At 35.6% G+C, this 21,575-nt stretch overlaps 2 protein-coding genes across 2 annotated transcripts; both read right to left on the bottom strand.

Moving 5' to 3' along the window:
- On the bottom strand, window positions 1-1,147 carry LOC108488865 (endochitinase EP3-like). The gene is made up of 2 exons (XM_017793146.2): window positions 688-1,147; window positions 1-600 (listed from the first exon to the last, which is right to left on the bottom strand). Exons 1-2 carry the CDS (start codon window positions 1,097-1,099, stop codon window positions 197-199), a joined length of 816 nt encoding a protein of 271 aa, XP_017648635.1. The 5' UTR covers window positions 1,100-1,147; the 3' UTR covers window positions 1-196.
- A 930-nt stretch (window positions 1,148-2,077) lies between these two features.
- LOC108489097 (transcription initiation factor TFIID subunit 1) lies at window positions 2,078-20,892 on the bottom strand. The gene is made up of 21 exons (XM_017793376.2): window positions 20,581-20,892; window positions 20,373-20,491; window positions 19,241-19,303; window positions 19,008-19,053; window positions 17,803-18,021; window positions 16,305-16,420; window positions 15,403-15,571; window positions 14,061-15,147; window positions 12,740-12,942; window positions 12,369-12,606; window positions 11,215-11,551; window positions 9,803-10,012; window positions 9,529-9,621; window positions 8,595-8,801; window positions 8,194-8,400; window positions 6,728-7,214; window positions 6,046-6,254; window positions 5,788-5,904; window positions 5,489-5,545; window positions 4,277-5,404; window positions 2,078-3,166 (listed from the first exon to the last, which is right to left on the bottom strand). The coding sequence occupies exons 1-21, from the start codon at window positions 20,600-20,602 to the stop codon at window positions 2,810-2,812; spliced, it is 5,691 nt and encodes a 1,896-aa protein (XP_017648865.1). The 5' UTR covers window positions 20,603-20,892; the 3' UTR covers window positions 2,078-2,809.
- Between the last annotated feature and the right edge of the window lie 683 nt (window positions 20,893-21,575).

Genomic DNA, 21,575 nt, shown 5'->3' with positions numbered 1-21,575 from the left:
TTATTACTGGACAATAATTTTCCTCTCAATATTTATTAATTGATTTCCAAAATTTTGGAATTAAAATCACAATAATTTTTCTTAAAACATTTATTTCTCACATTTTCAATGACCATATTATCTTTCTAAAACCTTTTTTTAAAGAAAAATCAAAATTGGAGTAAAACAATTAAAAGAAATAACTTTGTTATTGTTACTAACAGTTGAGACTACCCCCAGGAGTAACACCAAGTTGATTACAATACCCTGTGAAGTAATCAATCCGAGACTGAACTTTCCGAGGCTCTCTACCACCACACTCCATTGGATTAATGGCTTCAATGGTCGCCCCAAATCCTTGGCTTATGGCTGCTGCAACATTTCTGGTCCAAAACCATAGGGCAGCTTTGAAGGCGATAACAGGGTCATTGGCCACCGTTTCTGGTGCACCTAAACCTTCGAACCCAAGCTCCAAACCAGCTGGTCCATAATTGTAGTTCCATGATAGTTGCAATGGTCCACGCCCATAGTAACCTTTGCCCGGAGCGCATGGATACTCTGTCAATGTCTCATTGCAGTAATCCTTCTTGGCCCCATCTGTCTCTTCTATGTGGCAAAAACCTTGAAACAACAATAACGGCTTATCGCTCAGCATTGAACAATTCTACGTATAGGATGCTTTTGAAAGGACATTATAAGAGATGTTACGTTCAGTTTCATGGCTCGCATGGGCAAAGAAAGCAGCAATCTCACGCCTGGAATCTTCAACTAAGCCAGACCTTGCAAAGCGAGTGAAAGACGTGAGAGCATCAAGAAAAGCTTCTCTGGAGTAAAAGTTTCTGCCTACGCAACTTGAGCCCTGATTCAATATCCCATTCAAGAATTCGGCTGTAACGATGTCAGCTATTGAAACACCATTGTTAGTACAAGGACCCCCTCGGCAGTTTGCGCCGCAGAACTCGGGACCTTCTCCGCAGTACCCATATTGACTACAACATTCATTTGGTTGTTCACAACTGTTAACACACTGTGCTTTCACCATGATTCCAGGCGTGGCTCCAGCAAGAATGAGCGCTAGGATGACAGCAATAAGACTGTTTTTCACCGTGAATGTTGCCATTTTTGGTGGAAATCTGTGTTTGATGCGGAAAAATTGGTAGATATTGGGACTTATTTATAGCTTTGGAGAGAGCAAAAAAGGCGAAAGAAAAGAGTTTAGAGTGAGTGTGTCCCCACGGGAAGAAAAGCTTGGTTTCACAGTACGTGAAGATCACGGGTCTAGCGACCTAACTTTGACCGGTAATGATGAAAAGGAAGGGAAAGGCCATGGGAAATTTCATTGCTCATCAACATTGAAAGTTCAGCTTGATTATCTTTTTTCAGCTGTACTCTCCCTATGCTCAGTTGCAGGAGTAAGTAATCAATTTGCCTTAGGATCTGAGGGAGGGTCGATGGAACTTCCAATTTCTGCAGGAAATCTGTACTTATAAAGGAAACTATTATCACACATGTATATATGTGTATATTTCTGATTGATGTTTTAGCTAGTTTATTGTACAGGAATAGCTGAATAGTTGTGATGCTTGCTGTCATTGTCATCAAGTTATTGGCTAGTTTCATTAATTTCAATAATTTCTTCCTGTTGAAAATTCAAAGAAGAAAGGTCTCTAATTTGATTCTACTTTTAGTAACTTTTGACTTTTCAAATTGATTGTTAAACCTGAATTCATCCGTCCTGAGATTAGGGTAAGCTATCAATTTCTATTAAACCAATCTGCCAGTAAGATTTTATAGTTGATAATTGACTAATTCTCATTCACAGATCATTATATGAGATTCATGAAATCTTTTAATAAATTGTGATTGTGATTAAATAATTACAAAATTGTGGGATTGTAAAAGCTACTACAAGAGGAAGAAAACATGTTCTTATACTAGGAAAAGCTCAAAACTCAAAATAGCAATACATAATGATGGGGAAAAGCAAATATGACAACCTAAATTTCTGTTCACACATCATATTGAAACTTGGGTCCCATTTATTGGAATTGATTGATTTAAATGTTCCATCCTATATTCGTTTTTTTAATAACTAAAATTAAACACAAATGAATTAAAATTCTTTACTATCGGAAACAAAAAAGGGAGAAGAATACATTAGAGGTTACATAGATATTTATGGTACAGAGTTATCAATTATGCATCAAAATTCTTCACTATATATCAGCTTCCCTCTCTCTCACAAGTTATTATTAAAAATGTTAAATAAAACTTGAATCACACTAACCTATGTGGAAAGGACTTTTGACTGCCCAAGTTTTTTCATCTTGTAAACAACTGAAGCATTTCACCCACCAGCTTCAGATTCTTCCCCCAAGTAAAACATAATTAATGCCAAAAGATGAAAGCTCTTCAAGATAATTGCCTGATAGGTCCCATATTTTCATGGGAATGATTCATCTATTGGCCAACAGTATGCAGACATGAAGCTCTTCTGAATGACTGCCTTGGGGGTCTTTTAGTCCTCAACAGCAAATGCTTTCAACTGGGATCTGCTTCACTACAAGCTTTCATCTCTAGACGACCTTACTGGCTATGTCACCTAGGTTGTCATCATCCCTTTTTCTTAACCATAATAATCCTATATGAACTAGGTTCTTTTTTATGCCTGAAACAACTCGAGCACTAGAGGTTTCAACTATACATATGCAAAGCTCTATTACCATGGTTCATCAAAGCCTGGAAACCCCTAATACCCAGAGAAGCAGCAGTTCTACTGTGAGGGAATTTTGGCTTTCAGATGATGAATGATTTTAAATGTGTTACCCGATTAAGCTTCCCCTATACCTGCTTCAGCTTCAGCCAAGCTATCAGAAGACTCATGTAGCAAGTAGTCACAAAGCTCCAAAAGCTGATCGGCAAGAGGAGGAATACCAGGATTACGACCATCATTGTAGATATGAGCGTTGTAGGCAATCTGCCATACATCATGCCTAAATTCTTCTTGATTTTTGTATTCCATCCGCCTAACCTTGTCCCTTATCGTGGACAAATCCATTGGGTGCTTTACAATGTTCAAGTAGTCAGGGGCCTCCTTCTTGGACACTGGTTTTAAGAACAGATAGGACACCTCGGTATTATCTCTAAGTGTTTCTACAATCCGCTCTAAGATGTTGGCCAAACCAACCTGCAGGGCAATCAATTGAAGAATACATTAAGCAGCAAATTTGATTGATTAATGGTAATAGTTAAGGCATAAGAAAATTTACAAGCGGCTTTACATGCTCCAAACCTTTGTAAGAATCATTTAGTTCTCTCGTTACATAATTTTATTTCTTCATAACTCTCATTTTGTAAAAATTTACTAGAGGCTTCCAGATGATGAATGGTTTACTAGCGGGTTTACAACAGCTATACTTGTTCATTTTTGTTGCCAACATTACAGAAAATTCACAACAATTGCAGAACTTTTTGTGATTCACACATAAATTTCTTTCTTTTTTTTTTTTTCCTTTTTTTTTCTACAATAACAAAGATTTAGGGTGAGTTTGGATAAGCGGTGTGTTTACTTGCGGTTTATGTAAAAACAGCGGTGGCGGTGAGATTAGATACTGTAGCGATACTGTAGCGTGAGACAAAAAGTAAGCTAAATGCACCGCACCACACCACACCGCCGCCCCAAACCCACCCTTACAGTCCCTCAACAAATGTACCTTTAGTGTCCATTCAAACACATGAAACAGAATTTCCATCAAATACAGAATCATGCGGTTCCAACTATCTATCAAGTATTATGCTTATTATGTAGTTAAGCTCAGAAATCTATTACAATAACTCATAGATTCTGCTTTTCAGATAAAATATTTAAATCCCCCTGTTTTTCACAATAATTTAATTTAAAGTACACCCGTCCCATTTGAGTTCAGAACGTCTGCACTATAAAAAATAGCATTGTGATTATAGAGGTATTAATACCACCACAGTACCAATTCAATAATGTGTAGTTTACACACATACCACAGAACGAAGCCAAAAAGAAAAGAAAAGAAAAGACCATTATAGTGTTTATGCACATACCATGGAACAAAGCCACAAAATAAAGCATATAAAACTATCCGTAAACTTTCAATCTTAAAGAACAAAATTCAATTGCAATTCTACCAGATCATTATCTGAGCCTAGTTTCAATTTCCATGATACTAGAGTTGATACATGTACCATCAGGAGTTGTAAAAGAGAAATAAAAGAAAAGATAAAACCAAGGCAAACGGAAGCAATGAAGAAGAAATGTAATTACCTCTCCCCCTCTGCGCCGCTTTGTTGGAGGGACATACTCTGCACCATATCGTCCTAACTCAACAGGTTTCCTTTTTGCACCTCGATCTCTTTCCGGTGCTCTTCTGTCATTTCTTCTTGTCCTGTAGTCTTCTAAATAATCCTCTTTTATTTCAGCCTTTTTCTTCTTTTTCTTCTTTGCTTTTTGGCGTTCCTCTTCCTCCCTCTCTCTTCGAATGTCTTCAGTGTATCTTGTGATCTCAGCAAATCTTTCTCGCTCTTCCAGCAGTCTCATTTCTTCCTCATAAAGCTTCCTTGCCCTGTCTTCTCTTATTCTCTCCACATTTCTCCTCTTCTCTTCCTCTTCCCACCATCTTCTCTCCTCTTTAGCTTTCCGTCTTGCTTTTGGCTCCATTAATCGCAAGCTTTCCTGCTTCCCATGCTTCTCAAAGCTTGACAATTCAACTATTTTTTTTGTTTTCCTGTATTCAGGATAAGTGCCTCCCTCTTGACTAAGTTGATCCAAATCAATAACTTCCTTCGGTCGCTTGATTATAATTTTTTTTTGAGGTTGATCCTTATCTTTATCTGCTGGTGGGCGTATGACAACAGAGGGTTTATGAGGTTCAACTTGGTCCCTCTCCATGTTTGCTGGTGGCTTTATAACAATAGATTTCTTATGGGATTCAGCTTGGCCTCTATCGGTATCCACTTGATGCCGTATAACAACAGGCAGCTTATGAGACTCAACCTGCATTTCATCAGGCTTAGCCCTGTTGGAAATAATTATTTTACTAACCTTGGCAGCAGACTTGGCTCCATTTTCTGGATCAGAAGTGACTGGATGGTCAGAACTTTGTGTCCCTCCAGAAGTAAGTTTATCAGACGGCCTATCAGTAGAGCATTTGAATTTCAACGGAAGAGCTTTTGTGTTTGTACTAGATTTTTCACCCTCCGAAGCTTCTACAACTGCTATCTTTGTCGCACTTTTAGTTATGAGCTTCTTTTTCATCATCTTCAATTGGGACTGACCAGAGGGTTCTAGCGAAGTTGATTTCCCAGGAGTTTTTTCCAACTCAGTAGCTTCAACCTGCGTTTCTGGATCTTCTCCATACTTGGGGCAGTGCTTGTTGGTCCTCATGTGTCCAAGCTAGTCCACCAAAAGATAACGGTCGATTATATTGTCCTAGAAAATAAAAAATTAAGAGTCACACTACCTCGATAAGTTGCATACCTGACCACAAGCTCCACAGACAAAAGTTTCTCTCGATGATTTCTTCTCCTTGAACAACTGATTTAAAATAGGAAAGTGAAGTAGTTTAGAATAAGAAAAAGATATCTAATACTCTACATAACATAAGCATACAAAGAAGAAATGCTAAAGAACTTCCCAGGTTGAAATACAAATGACAAGAAATTCAAAAACAATGCTCATGCAATATCTACAGAATATACTCAATATGATATCAACAAGCTCACCTGTCTTTCTATTAAAAAGAAGAAAAAGAAAGACGAAGAGAAGAGCGCACTTGCCTTGACATTGTCTCCCAATATTTTGACTTTAGTTAATGGACCTGTGCTTGGCATACCATTTTTTTTCATTCCTTTCAACTTTCCAGACACGCTTCCTTTAAAAATTCTACTTTCAATCTGCCATCAAAGCACACCTCAGTCACTAAAACCCTTATGCATCTTTAACATGGGCAAAGCTTCCCAAAGAGCAAAGACTAGACAGAATATGTCAAAACAGGTAATATGATTAATCCACATAATTAAGGTTACTTGTCTTACATCCTTTGTATCCTTGACAAAATTCTCATTCATAGGATATGACCCATTAGATTGAGTAGAACGAACAATTTGCTTGGGAATTATGCTTGTTTTCTTAACACGTTGTAAACTCTCAACACCAATGCGTGGTTGTAAGCCGAAAGTCAACCCAGCATCTTCTGTAACAGCTTTGTTTTTCTTCTTTTTTTTCTTCTTTTGGTCATCCTCATCTAACAAGGAGAGGAGTTGGTCAATTACATAAATCATAAATATTTATTCTCCTAACAGAATATTCAGATGATACAAGTAAAACACACTACAATAATTTTCTTGACTCACAATAGAGATTGTGCAAATAGAACATTAACAGGTGAGCAAGAGTAAGTTTGAGGAATTCAAGGATTCGAACTAACTTTAAAGAAACAAGAGTCAATTTAAGAAGTTAATTTAACAGTCATTTCAGCAATAAATGTAACTTCTGTAAAACACAGCTAATTATTGCAATAACAATTTATTTTCAAAAACTCAAGTCAGGGTGACCACTGTATTTTCTGCAGCAATAGACATTGGGAATCCAGAGAGTATTTTCCAGGACACTAGTTTCACAAACCAAGGGAACAAATTGAGCTTCTTAAGGCTAAGTTTATTTTCTTTTCAGCAAAAGAAATAAGAATAAACACTGTGGGGATGAAATAATTGATACCATCCATGAGTAAACGACATAATTCAGCAGCTTCAGCAGCCTCATCTTCAATTTCTTCTTCTGCCTGAGCCTTATAGGGACGTCTTCTCATCTTGAGCCCCTTAACAGCATCTGCTTTGTCAACCTTGTTATTGTTGTTACCTTCTTCCCCTTCTTCGAATTCCTCTGCATCAAGCAAATTTTCTAGGTCGCCAGCAAAGGAATCAAGATCACTATTTGCCTCAGAATCACTTTCATTTTCTTCACCATCAACAGCTGAAAGAGACTGAATTTGGCGATCCCATATTTCCTGACATTTTTCTCTGGTCTGCTGTTGTAACTGAAGAAAGGACATTCGCTGTCCCCGTGCATACTTGCTTATAGTTGTTGGATCAACCTTGACTCCTGATGCAGCTTGCTCACTTGAGAGCTTGCGTATCATTGCAATACGATGCCACCTAGTTTGTTTTGCAATCACTTCATCAGGAACATTGAACTTCAAAAGTACCTGGTAAAAAGAAAAAGCAGTTTAAGAGACAACAGATACAAACAAAAAATTTACAGCACATCTGTAAAAACATAAAAGGGCAACAAGTCAACCATTTTTACCTAAATTTATTATCTTGGAAACAACAAATTGTTCAAAACAATATATCATTGCAGTAAGAATTGAAAACTGAACTTGGTTAAACTAGATAATTGATTATGCTATATAAAAAGTTCAGTTTGGAGTCATGACAAGGGCAAAAGATAAGAGATCGCTGATGGTCCTTGATATTGAACCTATTACTTTCAGACATTACACTGCTGTTCAGCTACATGTCATGTATAACTAACTGCACTATTAGACATGTACTTACTCAAGCAATTAGGATAGAAGCAATTCAGACTTAAGATTTGTCTAGAAACTCTATTATAAAACCCCACACCACCCTCCTTATTCCTCTTCAGAAAAGCAAAAACGATTGAAAGAATAAAGCAAAAGCTGTTGCCTTAGCAAACTAGATAATTGATTTCAATGTTCACATCATCAATTTAAATATTTTTGCAGTAAATTTGAAAGTTTCTTTTTTGCCTGAACTCAAACATGTCAGAACATTCATACTTGAATGCTTTTATTCCAATATTATTGACCTTCAGCATGCATACCACAGACAACAAGAAAACAAAAGCTCATTAACAACAAAATCAGAAGTTGTCTTTATTTATCTTGATTCTAGACCTGAATTATGAAAACTTCTCGAGTCTTAAGCTTCTTTAAATGAAAAGTTGCAGGCTTTCTCCATATTTTGACAGATGCAGCAGCTTAGAGACAACTAATTTATATCTTGTACATACGACATAGCATTATGAAGATGTAACATCATAGAATATCCACCACCACCTAAAAGCTATAGTAACTATAGGTAATATCAAAATGGCAAAAGAAATTTGACAAATTTCTGTCAGACTTCAATAATAAATGTGTTTCTGCAATAAAAACTGACCTCTCGTGCTGCCTCCATGCTTAATCTGCGGAGGTCAGCATCCGTACCAGTCACACTAGAACCTCCACGAGCAGCTGCTGTTTTCTTCTTCATCACAGCATTTGACACAGGAGCCTTTGGAGCAGTACGGACATAGCTAAATCCTAAACCTCGACCAGAAGGATCACCAACACCAGTTATCTCCAGGCGCTCAATATTATCTCTGTCCTGGAAAAAGGGAAAAGTAGAAAGTAATGATACAATAAAACAGCAAATTCTTACTTAACAAGCCACTTTCCCAATCAAAACATTTTAAAGAATATTATTGGAAAGGTCAACTTCATAAGATGCGATTTTGTTGCTTTTATCTATTTGAAAAGCAAAAAGTCAAGTGCTTTTTTATTAGCAGAAGTTGTATTTACCTGGCTTGTACATGCAACAAAATTGCTGCTCAGATTCCATGGAGTTATCTGCAGCTCCCGTTCAATGTGTGATGCAGCAGCCAGAGCTATAGCTTCATCAGGGAGTTGACTCATCGCAGATGAAACACTGGTAAGAGTTGTTAGTCGTGTAATTCCTAAATGTTTAAGCCGATACAAGCCAGCTTGCATGCTTTCATAGGCACACACCTGAACAAGATTGAGAAATTAAAAAATCAAGATAGGTGAAATATATGGAAGCGCATGCATTTCTAACCTCATAGCCTTTCTATGTTCTCACTTCATAATACACATTTTGAATCATGAAAGGGCCACAATCAATAACAAATCATCTTGTTTTTCATTATGTTTTTATTCTCCAATAGATGGAAATAAAAGCATATTGATTTCACATATGGATAAAAAATTAATAGAAGGGGTAGAAATGCAGAACCTTGCGGAGGAAAATTTTATTTTACTATTCAATTATCTTCCACAATAGTTTTTAAGGACAATAAAAACACCGAAAAGAAGGTATAAAGCTTGTTGGTTCATATGGTACACATAAGGAAAATACCAAAATAAGTGTAAAATCAACAACCAAGCAGATACTATCGTAAAGGCATGTTATTTGATATTATCCACCAAACACACAAACCAATGTTTTACCATATCTAACAGGAGAAATATATAATATATACATATACATAATTTCGTTTAAGGGTAGAGAAAGGGCTTCATGCATGAACTATTGAGACAAATGTTTGCTGCAACTGAGCCAGCATTGTTAAATTAATTCTAAATACCTTCTAAATACCTTTTCTATATTGTAAAAGCAATTTGCCTACATCTTAATTCTGCTTGCACTTATAACATAGGACTCAAATATACAAGGCAAAGAGAAAGAAACAAATAAGACAAAGATAGTGAAACTCACATGCTCCGGAGACACCAACTTCCTAAGAACACCTTCAGGTGGAATGTGGAAATCTGGCTTCATGGACCAAATCTGTCGTCCATTTTTATCCCTCTAAGATGCAAAGTAGGCAGGTGTAGCAAATAAGTCAACAGGAGATAATAGAAGAATGAATCAGAAAAGTAATAAGCATTAAAACTTGAGGATCATAGACATAAATAGGAATATAAAGCAGGTATCAAGCAACTTTTTAGTTAGCCAGAATTCAAAAAAAAAAAAAAACTACAAAAATTACCCGCAAATAAGCACATTCCTTCAGCTTTTTCCGGACAATTGCATCTGAAAGGTTCGGAAAATGAGTAAACAACTCATCTGTACCCATGAATGGAATCAAACCACGTTTGGCAGATGCGGAAAACTCCCGATACACATAAACCAGCATTCTGTTCATAAGATATGTCTGAATATTCTTTGATCCAGGAGCAAATACCTCCATGAGAGGCTCCTGCGTAAGGAAAATTGGATAAATCAGAAAGGGAAATATGCAGTATGCTGATTCCTTAACAAACTAACAGGGCACATTATATAAACTCAAATGAACTAATGTGCACATACCATCCTCTACTAGATGGATTTATCTTGAAAATTGCAGGACTGGCGGAACAAAAAGTAACAAACAACAACCAGCCTATTCACTAAGACCTTGCTAAGCATCCAACTGAAAACCAATTAGAAATGGGCTAAGAAACCCCAACCTCAATATGGGTATGAAATAAGCATCAAAACTTATGCATTTAACATCCCTAACTGAAAGATGTACCATCTTCCATTGGAGCAGACAAGATAATTCTCGAGCTGGAACTACTTAGCACGGAAAACTTCCCATAGTTTAACAAAAATGGTGCCGAAGTTAAATTAACAATCTGTTAGCATCAGAAACCTATGTTCATAAACATGCGTTTCACTCTATGCATAAACACAATGTGCATAAATTCACATACAAGTACCCCAAGCCCCAACCACAGATAGAAGCCTCAATCTAGTCTCTTTGTCCTTTGTCCACCGTCAACTTACAAATAATTACTGTTACTTGCAATTGTTCACACAAAGTTTAAGTTAGAGAAGAGAACTATGCAAAATTTAAATTTCTGACAACACAAAAGTGACCATAGGATATTTGCTTGTTCCAGAAAAACTCACACCCCGTAAACACATGATGAATGGATTCAACTCTATTGATTCTAGCAAGGAATTCAATGGTAGTCTACTTAATTAAAAATATATGTCAAGCACATCATAGACTACAGCATCCAGTCCTTATTTGAAGGTTAAACCAAGCTGATCACTGGACAGGCCATGCCCTAAAATTGAATGGATGCTAAACATTCTACATCTCTTCTCTAAAAATTTACTCATATCTGGCCACAAATACAAAGCATATAACTAATAATATAACAGGAAGAAAACAGGCTCCATGCAGGTTAAGATTTCTTTATAAATGCCAGTTCCATCCTGGCTAACAGATTTCAACAAGGGCAATGCTAATACAGGTGTAGACAGGCAGCCAACACATCAATCGACCATATGGGCAGAACAAGTCACATGCAGCACAAAATCAGTAACCTGAATGTAATCAGCACCAAATTGCAACAACTCCGTAGAATTAATGGAAGGCTACATGCAGAAAAACCTATAGCTGAAACAAACCTGTTGTCCTACAACAGCAATCCTATCAATACGTCGTATGGAAAGCTTTCCCTTTGGTGACCTAACCAATAGGAAGTCAGTTGATGGCACCTTGTGGGAAAATATGGGAGCCTTGTACATGTTTGTTTCTAGAGATGACTGGCTATAGCCAGCTTTGATATCTCCAATAAAAGGTGATTTATCAGCTGGCTCTAGAAGCAGAACATTTCCCAAGGTTTCGTTTCCATTGCGTAACAATCCACTAGTTTGATCACCCGAAGATGTTTTCTGATAGTAGGTGCACAGGTTTGCACCCATCCCCACATTGCTCAAAAGTAAAGGCCTCTCCTCACAGTACCTGAACCGTGAAAAAATAGTGAAGGTCTCTTGAGAATTCCATCTGAAATATACCTATTTTCACAAGAACCCTAAATTCATGATAATGAAAATTGTTCATATAATAATAATAATAATAGTAATAAATAGGAAGCATTTACAATAATTGAAAATGCTTAATTTATATCCTTCCAAGGGAGAAGAAAAAATTAACAGCTAATGCTAAGAAATGCTACTAAAAAGATAACAAGGTCTAGTCCTATTATTTCTTGTTCTAACCCACAACATAACAGAAATGGTGTAGAACTAATTTCCATTATGTGAAAATTAGCTCAACAAGGATCTTTGTTATGTTTAAATTCTCTCCATCAAAAGTAAGTAAACAAAATCTATCAAACCCAGAAATTCAAATAACAGAACATGTTTATTTCAGACTACAGAGACAATTTATGGTATTTTAGGGTATTTACTTCAAAATTATACATGTGCTTCCACATTGAAAGCTTCCAGAGTTTAGCAGTTTATAGTATAAAAGATGGACAGACACAAGCTTCAAATGTTTCATCAGATAATGGCTAGGTCAAACCAGAGCGTGGAGAACATGAGAACAGTTAAAAACATCAGAAACCATCACATAACCAGTACATTAATACCTAGCCTGGCATATCTGCTCAAACATCATGCCCAATCTTCCCAAGTGGTAGGAAAGAATAAACCTTCCTCTACTACATAGGATTAACTATATGGATCATATGCTACTACTATGCTCCATTGGGAAGATGCCATAACACAAGATTTTAAAATGTATTAACAGGACATAAAATGGCGTTGAAACTTACTCCATAAGAAAGACATGACCATCTTTCACAGAAAGATCAGATTTTTTCTTAAATGCCCCAGGAGGCCGTAAAGACTTGTTCTCTCGCGGAAGTTTTTGTGCCCTTGGCCACAAATGTATTCTTGTGCGAATAAGATGAAGCAGAGAATTTGGAGGAACATTTTGGGCGGCAAGAGACATATCGTCTTCAAGCTCCTTCCCAAGATAAAATATTTTCACTGTTTCTGATGGCTTGAAATCTACAATAATATAATCCCATAATGAACTTTTAAGATCCTTCAGATATCCAGACATCATAAAGTTCATAAAGCAATAACTTAAAAAGAGCAAACATCTTCTGGTTCATAGCTAATAAAACTGATATTTGAGTACCTAGCTTTTTAGAACCCTTTGCTTTTACAGAAGAGACCGTTTCCTCAGCATCAACATGTAGTTTGCTACCTTTGCCTCCCAAGCTCTTCAATATGACTTTCATGGGTCCTTGTGTTGGCAGCCTCCCTTGTTGCCTGACAGCAACCTCGATGTCATGCGGATACCATATTGCTCTTGGGCGGTGAAAATTTGCTAAATCTTTACTGCAAGGTCACAGATTAAACTCAAAAGCTGAAATCTCAGGCAATGAACATTATATTCACAGTATTGCAAAGCAAGTATTGTGAAAGAGCTAGAAGTAATATAAAACAAAATGTTTAACCAGGAATACACCAATATAGCATGACATTGTTCTAAAGAATTTTAAAAGCAATAACATAGAGAGAGATGATAACAAATATGCAAGATCAAGGCTTATTCTGCTAGACAACAGCAACAACCTACCCAAGAGCAATTTTAATAGTGAAAATCCTGTAGATTGTGCCAAGATTGGCAGCCAACAGTCGCTAATGAGCTATTAACTACTCTAATCAGAAACCAAATATAAGAAACCTTCAATCAAAAGGACTCTGCTTTTGTTCTAAAAAAATACCAGGGCAATAAAGAGAATTTTTTCTTGGATAAATAATATAGTGCCATACCAGAATCTTCCTCATTGCTAAAAATTAAATCAAATGCTAATCAAGGGTGCATTAGCATAATGCACCAGGGACTTGTTTGATTAAAGGGAAGAGGGGTAGATTGCTACAATTTCTCTAGTTTCAATATCCTTTCAATACAGAGGATGGTTTTAATATTTCCATCATAAAGAAATTATGGGCTACCATTTCCTACCTTTAGAAATTCTTAACCAACAAAGTCAGTAAATTAGTGCTCCCTTCTCAAGCAACCCAAACATCGGGAACTTTATATTATCTTTCTCCCTCTACTCCATCTCCCTTTGTACCCTCTCCTTCCCTTCCCCAGTAGTTGGCATGCATAGGATGTTATACAAAGTCAGACCAGGTAGAGACTTCAGTCTCTCCTTTACTGTACCCTTTCTACTCTCTTTTCACTAATTAGATGAAACTACTTTTATAAAACAAACTGAACTTCATTTTAGTAGATAGAATAAATCGACATATATTGCCAATAAATTTAAGCCTGAGAAAGAGCTGCAAAATTTTTATGAATTTTCAAACTGAACACAACTCAATTGCAAAGGCCAGTTTATGTACATATATCAGCAGCACAACAAAATAAACAAATAAGCATGTATTCAAAGCTACCAAAGGAAAATACAAGAATTGAAACAATAAAAAGATATAATAAGAACACCAACTTGCTCAACTTCAACTTCATTGTTTGAAGTTTAAGTGCAGGTGCTGAATGATGAACTCTGACACCATGAGCCATGCGTTTATTAGGATTTGATTGTAACTGCTGAGAAACTTTACGGTTCAAGTAGAACTTATCATTAGCAATATTGAATTGCCAACCAGATTGATGTTTATGATCCGAGACCTCGGAAGAACGACTGCTTGGCTTTGCAGATCGAGCAATGACCATGGCCCCGGCATGAAGCTGAAGATGTTTACTTTCATTGTTATCTAAAATTTCAAAAAGCATCTGTTCATCTTGAAGATCAAGAATTAGCTTCGGCTTTGCAATAACACTATGTGGTTCCCATATAATATTGTCTAACCATGACCCTTCAGTTATATCTTTGTTTTGCAATGTAAGTTTTCTAAAACACTTCATCACATCACTTTTATCTGGGTCCATGGTAACATCTGTTTTACCATCAGAATCATTTAAGGAATCTACTCTCAACTGCGATCCCAGCCTCAAGAGTTGGGGATGGAATCTGCTTTCCAAGAATGGCAGGTCCATAGGTCCTGAAGAAGTTTTTGAGTCAAACGATTCCAAGACAATAGAGGAATGACAAAGCCCACTATCATGGTCCTTCTCATAGGATTCTGTAGACTGCTCAGAAAGTAGATTTTGCCCCGTCTCTGGAATGGTCTCTCTTGAAACTGACGCCTCCAAATCAGAGACACAGATTTCAGGACTCTCCAAAGAATTGTCACTTCTTGCAGGTGAATTGTCCCAAACAATTTGTTCTTCCCAGTCCAACTGATCAAGAGGAAAAAACCTCGGACGTGAAGGTGACTGCAACCCAGAAGAAAGATTTACTACTACCCCCTCTTTCATTGCCTCTGGATTTGAATAACTATCCTTAACATGTTCTTCACTATGTTCAGAAATTTCCAAGCCTCCTTTCACCAAAGCGTCATCCGTAAATTCAGATCTATCTTGTTGGATGGCATTTTCCCAACCAATAAATGAGAAACCTTGACCAGCGTCCTTTAGAAACGCCTCTTCATCCTCTTCAACAAGATCAGAAGCATCCATAGATTTGTACTTCTCTGGATAAATGACATGGAAAACCAAAAATCACAACTGGTGAAAACGAAGGGATCTAGGGAACTGGCAACTAAAGTCACCAAGATATATTTTCCTCTGTTGCTTTTATTGCCATAAAACGTTCCATATCAATGGCCAAGAACACAGACCAAAGGTGCAAGTTTTTTTGTGCATATGAACTCCAAAATTGATGTCATGCACACACTACTAGATTTAACAACACATTAAGTATGAAAATTTTATCATAGACAACACACCTCTATGAGTGAAATAGCCACGGTCTCTTTTGGCCGCTTTCTTCAAGGGCTCATGAATACCAAATATTTCTGAAAACCGTAAGATTACCATACCATCTTCTACACATAAAACAGGCAGAGGTGTGGAACTTTTAGAATCCAAAGGCTCTTCTGGAGCATCAGGTTCCTCCTGTTGCAACATTTAGAATAAAATCCATTTTTCCTTATCAAATCAAAATCAAGAACTGATTTACAAAAAAAAAAAAAAAAAACATTTCCTGTTAGAGTTTGTCATAGTTGAGAACTTAAAGAAACAGAACTAACTAAGCAATCATGAAAAAATAAAAGCAATTTCCTACTCTAAGTTTCTGAACAGCAACCTTGTTGCGAAATATGTCCAGTAAAGTTATTAAAAGCAACATTTGAAATCAGATACCAACCTCTCAAAGAGCAGTCAGGAAGGGGGGTGAATACAATAACTTCTTGTACAAACATGTCATTATAACAAAAGCAATTAGAGGGATAATGCTTGAAGCCCTCTATTATTAGACCAAAATGGAAGTAACAGCATGAGAGTTTACAGCTAGACCCTACTTTAGCAAAAAACCAAATATAACCCTGATGCCTTAATACATAAGAAATAAACATTGTGCTAGTTAATAGAAACCAAAACATTGTCTTAAATCTATATATTGAAAAATTAACATTTAATTAGGGGGCCTTATTGTGTTGAACAACTTTAAAAGGCTTAGACCTCACTTCATTACACAACTTAAATTTTCTTTGAAATGACAATCCAAAAGGAATATCTGCCCACAGAAAATCATGGTTGTCCAAATATTTCTCACACTTCTAAAAGACAAATTACACTTAAATTCTAAAGACAATAATATTAAGAGCCAAATACTACACTGAATAGGCACCTGAAGATCTTCAGTACCATCTACTTGATCTTCACTGTCTGAAGAGCCACAATGTACATCATGCCCAGGAGATTTCTCCACTTCAACTGTTGCTGCAAGATGCTCTTCCTGCTCAACTGAAAAAAGGTGCCAAAATTCAGTCAAGCAAAGAAAAAAGATAGGTTTGTCATAAACACTGCAATCAAAGGTGAAAGATGCCATAAAAGCACCCGACCAAGGATTGCTTGGGTTTCCAAGAAAAGCACATGGAAAAGAATTAAGGACATTCTAAAATAAGTGAAAAGATATCACATAAAAGAAATAAACTTTCTCTATAAAAAACAAGATTAATATGTAAGCTATTCACTTTCTCATTTCTCACAAAGAAAATACGTAAGCTAATCAGTTTGTAAATTAACTAGAACCAGAACAAAGTAACCACTGCTAGTTGATCCTAAACAAACAAGCATGTAAGAGAGCTTAACTTAAATTACCTTAGTGGGAATAGATTATATACATCAGATAAAAAAGGAAAAGGAGATATATAAAGAGAATGTAACTCAATATATGTAATTAAATACATAATCAAGTAGATTCAATCCATAAAAAAGGAAAAGCATATGTTCATCACCTAGACACATAAAACTAGCAATTCTTTCTTATTCCGTTAATTTAGTGACTATGTAGAAGACACAAAGATATCACTTCCACTAATCAGAAGATAGCATATCGTAATAATAATAAAAAAAGATCATGTTGGTACATAACTAGGGGTGAATCCGTCTATATTCACAACCCAGTATAGAAAGTAATTAAACCATTACTTAGCAGTTAATCAGTAGAAAGAGATAACCAAACAAGAAACCAGCTTTTTATAACATCTTTGTGCATGTCAAGAGGCTTAAAATTCCATGTCTACAGTTCACACAGACAAATTTGTAGCACACATTTTGCAGCAAAATAAAAAAAGAATTTCATCAAATCTATTACAAGAAATTTTTACACAAGAGACAATTTGACCACCTATAACCAAATCTGAACTTTCTTATTTAATTTATAAAATATAATAAGAAAGATTGAAAAATGAGGAAAAACCACAGTCCAAGTTGTGTAGAATACATAACTTTTTATAACAATCATTACAAACGAAACAGGCAACCTTCTATTAGATATATTTAATAGTATAAAAGACCTACTGTCTAGAATAATGAACACGATTAATTTGCCAACATCAAACTCTTTTCTCTTCAGACAAAAAAAGACCTATCGATCAAAAGATTATATGAAAGGTACTCAGGGATGAGATAGTTGTTATCAAACATTCAAGACCCTAAATATGAGCAAAGGCACCCAACTAAGAGTATTGGATTGTCACTACAATGATTATCAGTTAAGATATTTTTTCTCAAAAAAAAAAAACTGAATATACTGCCAGATAGAATTAATCATTACTGAACTAGAAAAATACTGCAGTTCAATGGTGAACCATATAAACAATTTGAACCTTGTCTATGCTTACCTACCACCTCTTGTTCTTTTTCACTTTCCTCATCCTCGTCATAATTTTCATCATCGAACACGGAGGCTTTAGGTTCCAAAGCAGAAGAAACATCAGCACTAAAATATTCCTTTTTGGGAAGTAAATGGTCCTCCTCAGTAGCAGCTTGAATCTCTGGACCTTCATACTCCTCATCAATATCTTCATAGTCAATAGCATTTTCATACTTCTCATCATAATCTATCATAGAGAAACCACATTGAACACATAATCAGAATATTAGACGAGTGATAGACACCAGATTGTTGTGAGGCATAAAACCCTTTGAGCAACACAACTTGTCCAAGCAATGACATATAGCCTCCATAGCCTTTTAATAAAAAGATTAAAAATGAGTAATCTACATTCCAGAAAATAACAAATATAGAAGAAACACATCACACATAGAGGCACGTATCCTGATGAAAGGAAAAAAACTAAGAAAATCACTCAGAATTATGAGGATTACCAATAGGAGACAAGACCAAAATAGTAGGCTCCGCTGGGGCATTAAATTTAAAACCCTTTTTGATTTTCAATCTCAAGAACTGGCTTATGCAAGCATGATAGCAAATATTCTATGCTTCATTATATCATTCTTATGGTTTTTGGCTGAGGGTAATTGCTCATGAATGCAAAGCAGCCTTTACAAGGCCGCCTAGCCACCAGTTCAGTAGTAGTTAGGGAAAGCAAATCATGGAATCTATACCCAATCAAAAGTTATTCTGTAAGCACTAAGTTTCCTAGAAACATTATGGTTTGCAGTTGAAACTAGCTCTCACTCTATGCCCGGACAATGCCATATGCATTCAAGCACATTAATAAAGGAAACTTTTAACTTTCCAATATCATTTTTATAATCACGACACTAATTCGATCAGAAATCAGTACCCCCGACAGTAAAATGAAAAAGTTTCCAGTCGAATCCTTCATTAAGTAAAAATGAATCAACTATCATTCAGAAAGTAGACTCAAGACCAGGAAAACAGCTCCATCAAGTATCAAGTGGGCTTTTTATCACCAAACACTAACTTCAGTCAACAGGCAGAGAAGTTCCCATAAAGCATCTTAAAGATTATTCATACGGAGCCAGCATAAATAAAGCATGGTCAACAAGTTGAAGAAACAAACAAATTAACAGAACATCAAAAATGCATGAGATAGATTTCCCAGCCATACAACATCACCTTGGTCAGCGGCATCAGCTGGAGTGTGCGGTGATTTTTCTGACAACTGACAATCAAACAGTGTCATTAGCAAAACAAGCCCTCACTTAAAAATAATAATGAAACACTATAGAAGATAGCCTGCATTAGATTTATTTATTTATTTATTATAGCCTGCATTAGATTTATTTATTTATTTATTATGAATCATAGATTCTTAGGGGGAAGAGATAACCCATAATAGAACAACATACATCTATATCTGTAAGAGATGGACCCAGCTTGTCTGCTACCGCAGCGAGATGTTCCTTTGCATCCTGGAAGAAATAAAGTTTGTTATCTGTAATGAAGCTGCTAAGAAGAAAAAGATACTTAACAGGGGAAAAAACAGTACGAAAATGAAAATCCTCAGCCAAACATCAAACTAACAGCTTAAATAGACAGTGCAAGCCGAATTAGCATGTTATCTCTTGCAAGGTTTATCAGGTTCAGGAAGAGCTAAGAAGTATGAAGCGAAATCGTGGGTCCTTTAACAGAGACAAAGTCCTTCAGATCCAAAGGAAGCTAACCTCAAATAATTATTACATCATTTATAATTCCCATATATAATCCAGTGCCACAAGTTTTTTTTTTTTTGTTAGTTTAAATGTTAAATGATGTGTCAGTATCATTAGTGCTTTCGACTAATTTGCTTGGGTTCACTAGTCTGAATTTTATCCTAATTTAGTTACAGAACATTCTTTTCTATGGCCTTTATTTTACATGGCTTGAGTCTTGTAATTGAACTAGATGAGATTGGCGAGTTTATTTCTCCAAACTTGTAAGAGTTTCATTAACTTGATTCATATTTAATGGAGTTGATTTTGACAGGAATTTGCAGAACAAGCGAGTTTATAAAAAACATGGTTATTCTCTGTATTTAAATTACATTTAGCGATTCATCAAATCAAATGAACTTTTGCACACCATGCACTTCATTCTAAACTCAATTAGAAATAGTTCACTGCAGCATCAAGATGCTTCCGTTCCACCACTCTTCAGGTGCAAAATCCAAATTAATATAAGCCTAAATCCTAATTGCTCCTTAAACACTAAAATAAGTACATTTACTTCTCCAGCAAAAACAAAAAGAAGCATAAAAGGCAAACTGTTGCACTCTCCTTCCTCACATCAGCTTCATTTTATCCTATGCCCTCATCCAAACCCAGCTCCACCAAAAAGGCGAAGTGTTGCACATTCCAAACCCATCAAGAACTTGGGATTCCACATACTACTTAACATACAAAGTAAGCAAAGAACGAACTTTAAAGGCTTCATAAACGCATAAATTGCCAACAATTTAAGCTCCGAGAAGAAAAGGGGATCAAATTATAAAAGAAAACTTACGTCATCAAGATAATCAGCATCAAGATCACCGGAGTTATCGACATTTCCAAACATAAAACCCAGAAGCCGATTACTCCCACCAGCTTCCTCCTCGTATTCTTCTTCATCGTCATCTTCATCTGCTCAAAAGAATAAAAAACAAATGGGGCTTTACAATTCAATCCAAAGTAAAGGAAATGAAAGTGAAAAAATATGTGAAATTGAAGACCTGGGAAGCTAGAGTGACCCATATTTCTTTATTTCTGCAAATCGAAGAAAACTGAAGAAAACCCAGAACAATTTAACCTAACCTAAACCCATGAAGTTCTTTAAGGGCTTTGGGGATTGAACTGAGAGAGAAAAGAATTAGAGGAAAGAACAAAATTTCGGTTTGATGGTTAATAAAAGAGGGAAATTAACAGAAAAAAATTAAAATTAAAAAATATACATTTATCTGAATTTTTATAAAAAAATTGTGAAAATTTTATTTAAGTGCTGGAAAACGAGCGACAAATTAAACTGAAATTTGGTTGCAGAGGCCAGGGGTATATATAGAGGAGCTGTCGTCGAGTTCGATTTTTAGAATCTTAACGTAAATGGGCCAATTACCCACGTGTCTAATATCCGGTCCGACTTGAGATTTTTTAGCCTTTTTAACTGTTTTACGGCCCAATTTGATTCCTCGGAGTTTTTTTTTACTATCTTCATAATTCATTTCGGTTTTAATTTTAGGTTTTGGAGTTTATTTTAATAATATTATCTTTATTTTATAGTTTTTAAATATTGTTTTGTAAAATTTTTAAAATAAATTATAAATATTTCTTAAAATTCAAGTAAATAAAAATTAATCATAACTCTTATATATTATATTTCAAAAAATAATTTTATATAACACTTTTAAGTTAATTTTAATATAGAATCATCATTTTCACATCATACTAATTAAATAAAAATTAAATTAAATTAATTTTAGCAACCGTAATTTTAAATTTATATTCCAAATAATGTGATGGCTCGAATTGGTTTTTATTTCTTGCTTACCTTGAAATGAAGGGCGGTAGCAGAAACGTAGGTAGGGTTTATCCTCCCTAAAATGGTTTACTTTTTGAAATTTATAAAATTTTAAAATAGTACATGGTAATTTTATATTTTTCTCTGTAAAATAATAAAATTTTAGCTCATATAAAGATAAAATATATTAAATAGTGAAATTATATTTTAATT

This window comes from Gossypium arboreum, chromosome 10 (genome assembly GCF_025698485.1).
Source record: "Gossypium arboreum isolate Shixiya-1 chromosome 10, ASM2569848v2, whole genome shotgun sequence".
NCBI classification, from domain to species: Eukaryota; Viridiplantae; Streptophyta; class Magnoliopsida; order Malvales; family Malvaceae; genus Gossypium; species Gossypium arboreum.
This window is presented reverse-complemented; position numbering and strand designations above follow the sequence as displayed.

Bases quoted from the DNA above. Each gene is read 5' to 3' on its own strand.
- LOC108488865 (XM_017793146.2), bottom strand. From the start codon at position 1,099: ATGGCAACATTCACGGTGAAAAACAGTCTTATTGCTGTCATCCTAGCG. The intron at 601-687 runs GTAACATCTCTT...TGTTGTTTCAAG, and splicing joins TGCGAGCCATGAAACTGAAC to GTTTTTGCCACATAGAAGAG.
- LOC108489097 (XM_017793376.2), bottom strand. From the start codon at position 20,602: ATGGGTCACTCTAGCTTCCCAG. The intron at 8,401-8,594 runs GTAAATACAACT...CCCTTTTTCCAG, and splicing joins TTGTTGCATGTACAAGCCAG to GACAGAGATAATATTGAGCG. The intron at 5,546-5,787 runs GCAAGTGCGCTC...ATTTTAAATCAG, and splicing joins TATTGGGAGACAATGTCAAG to TTGTTCAAGGAGAAGAAATC.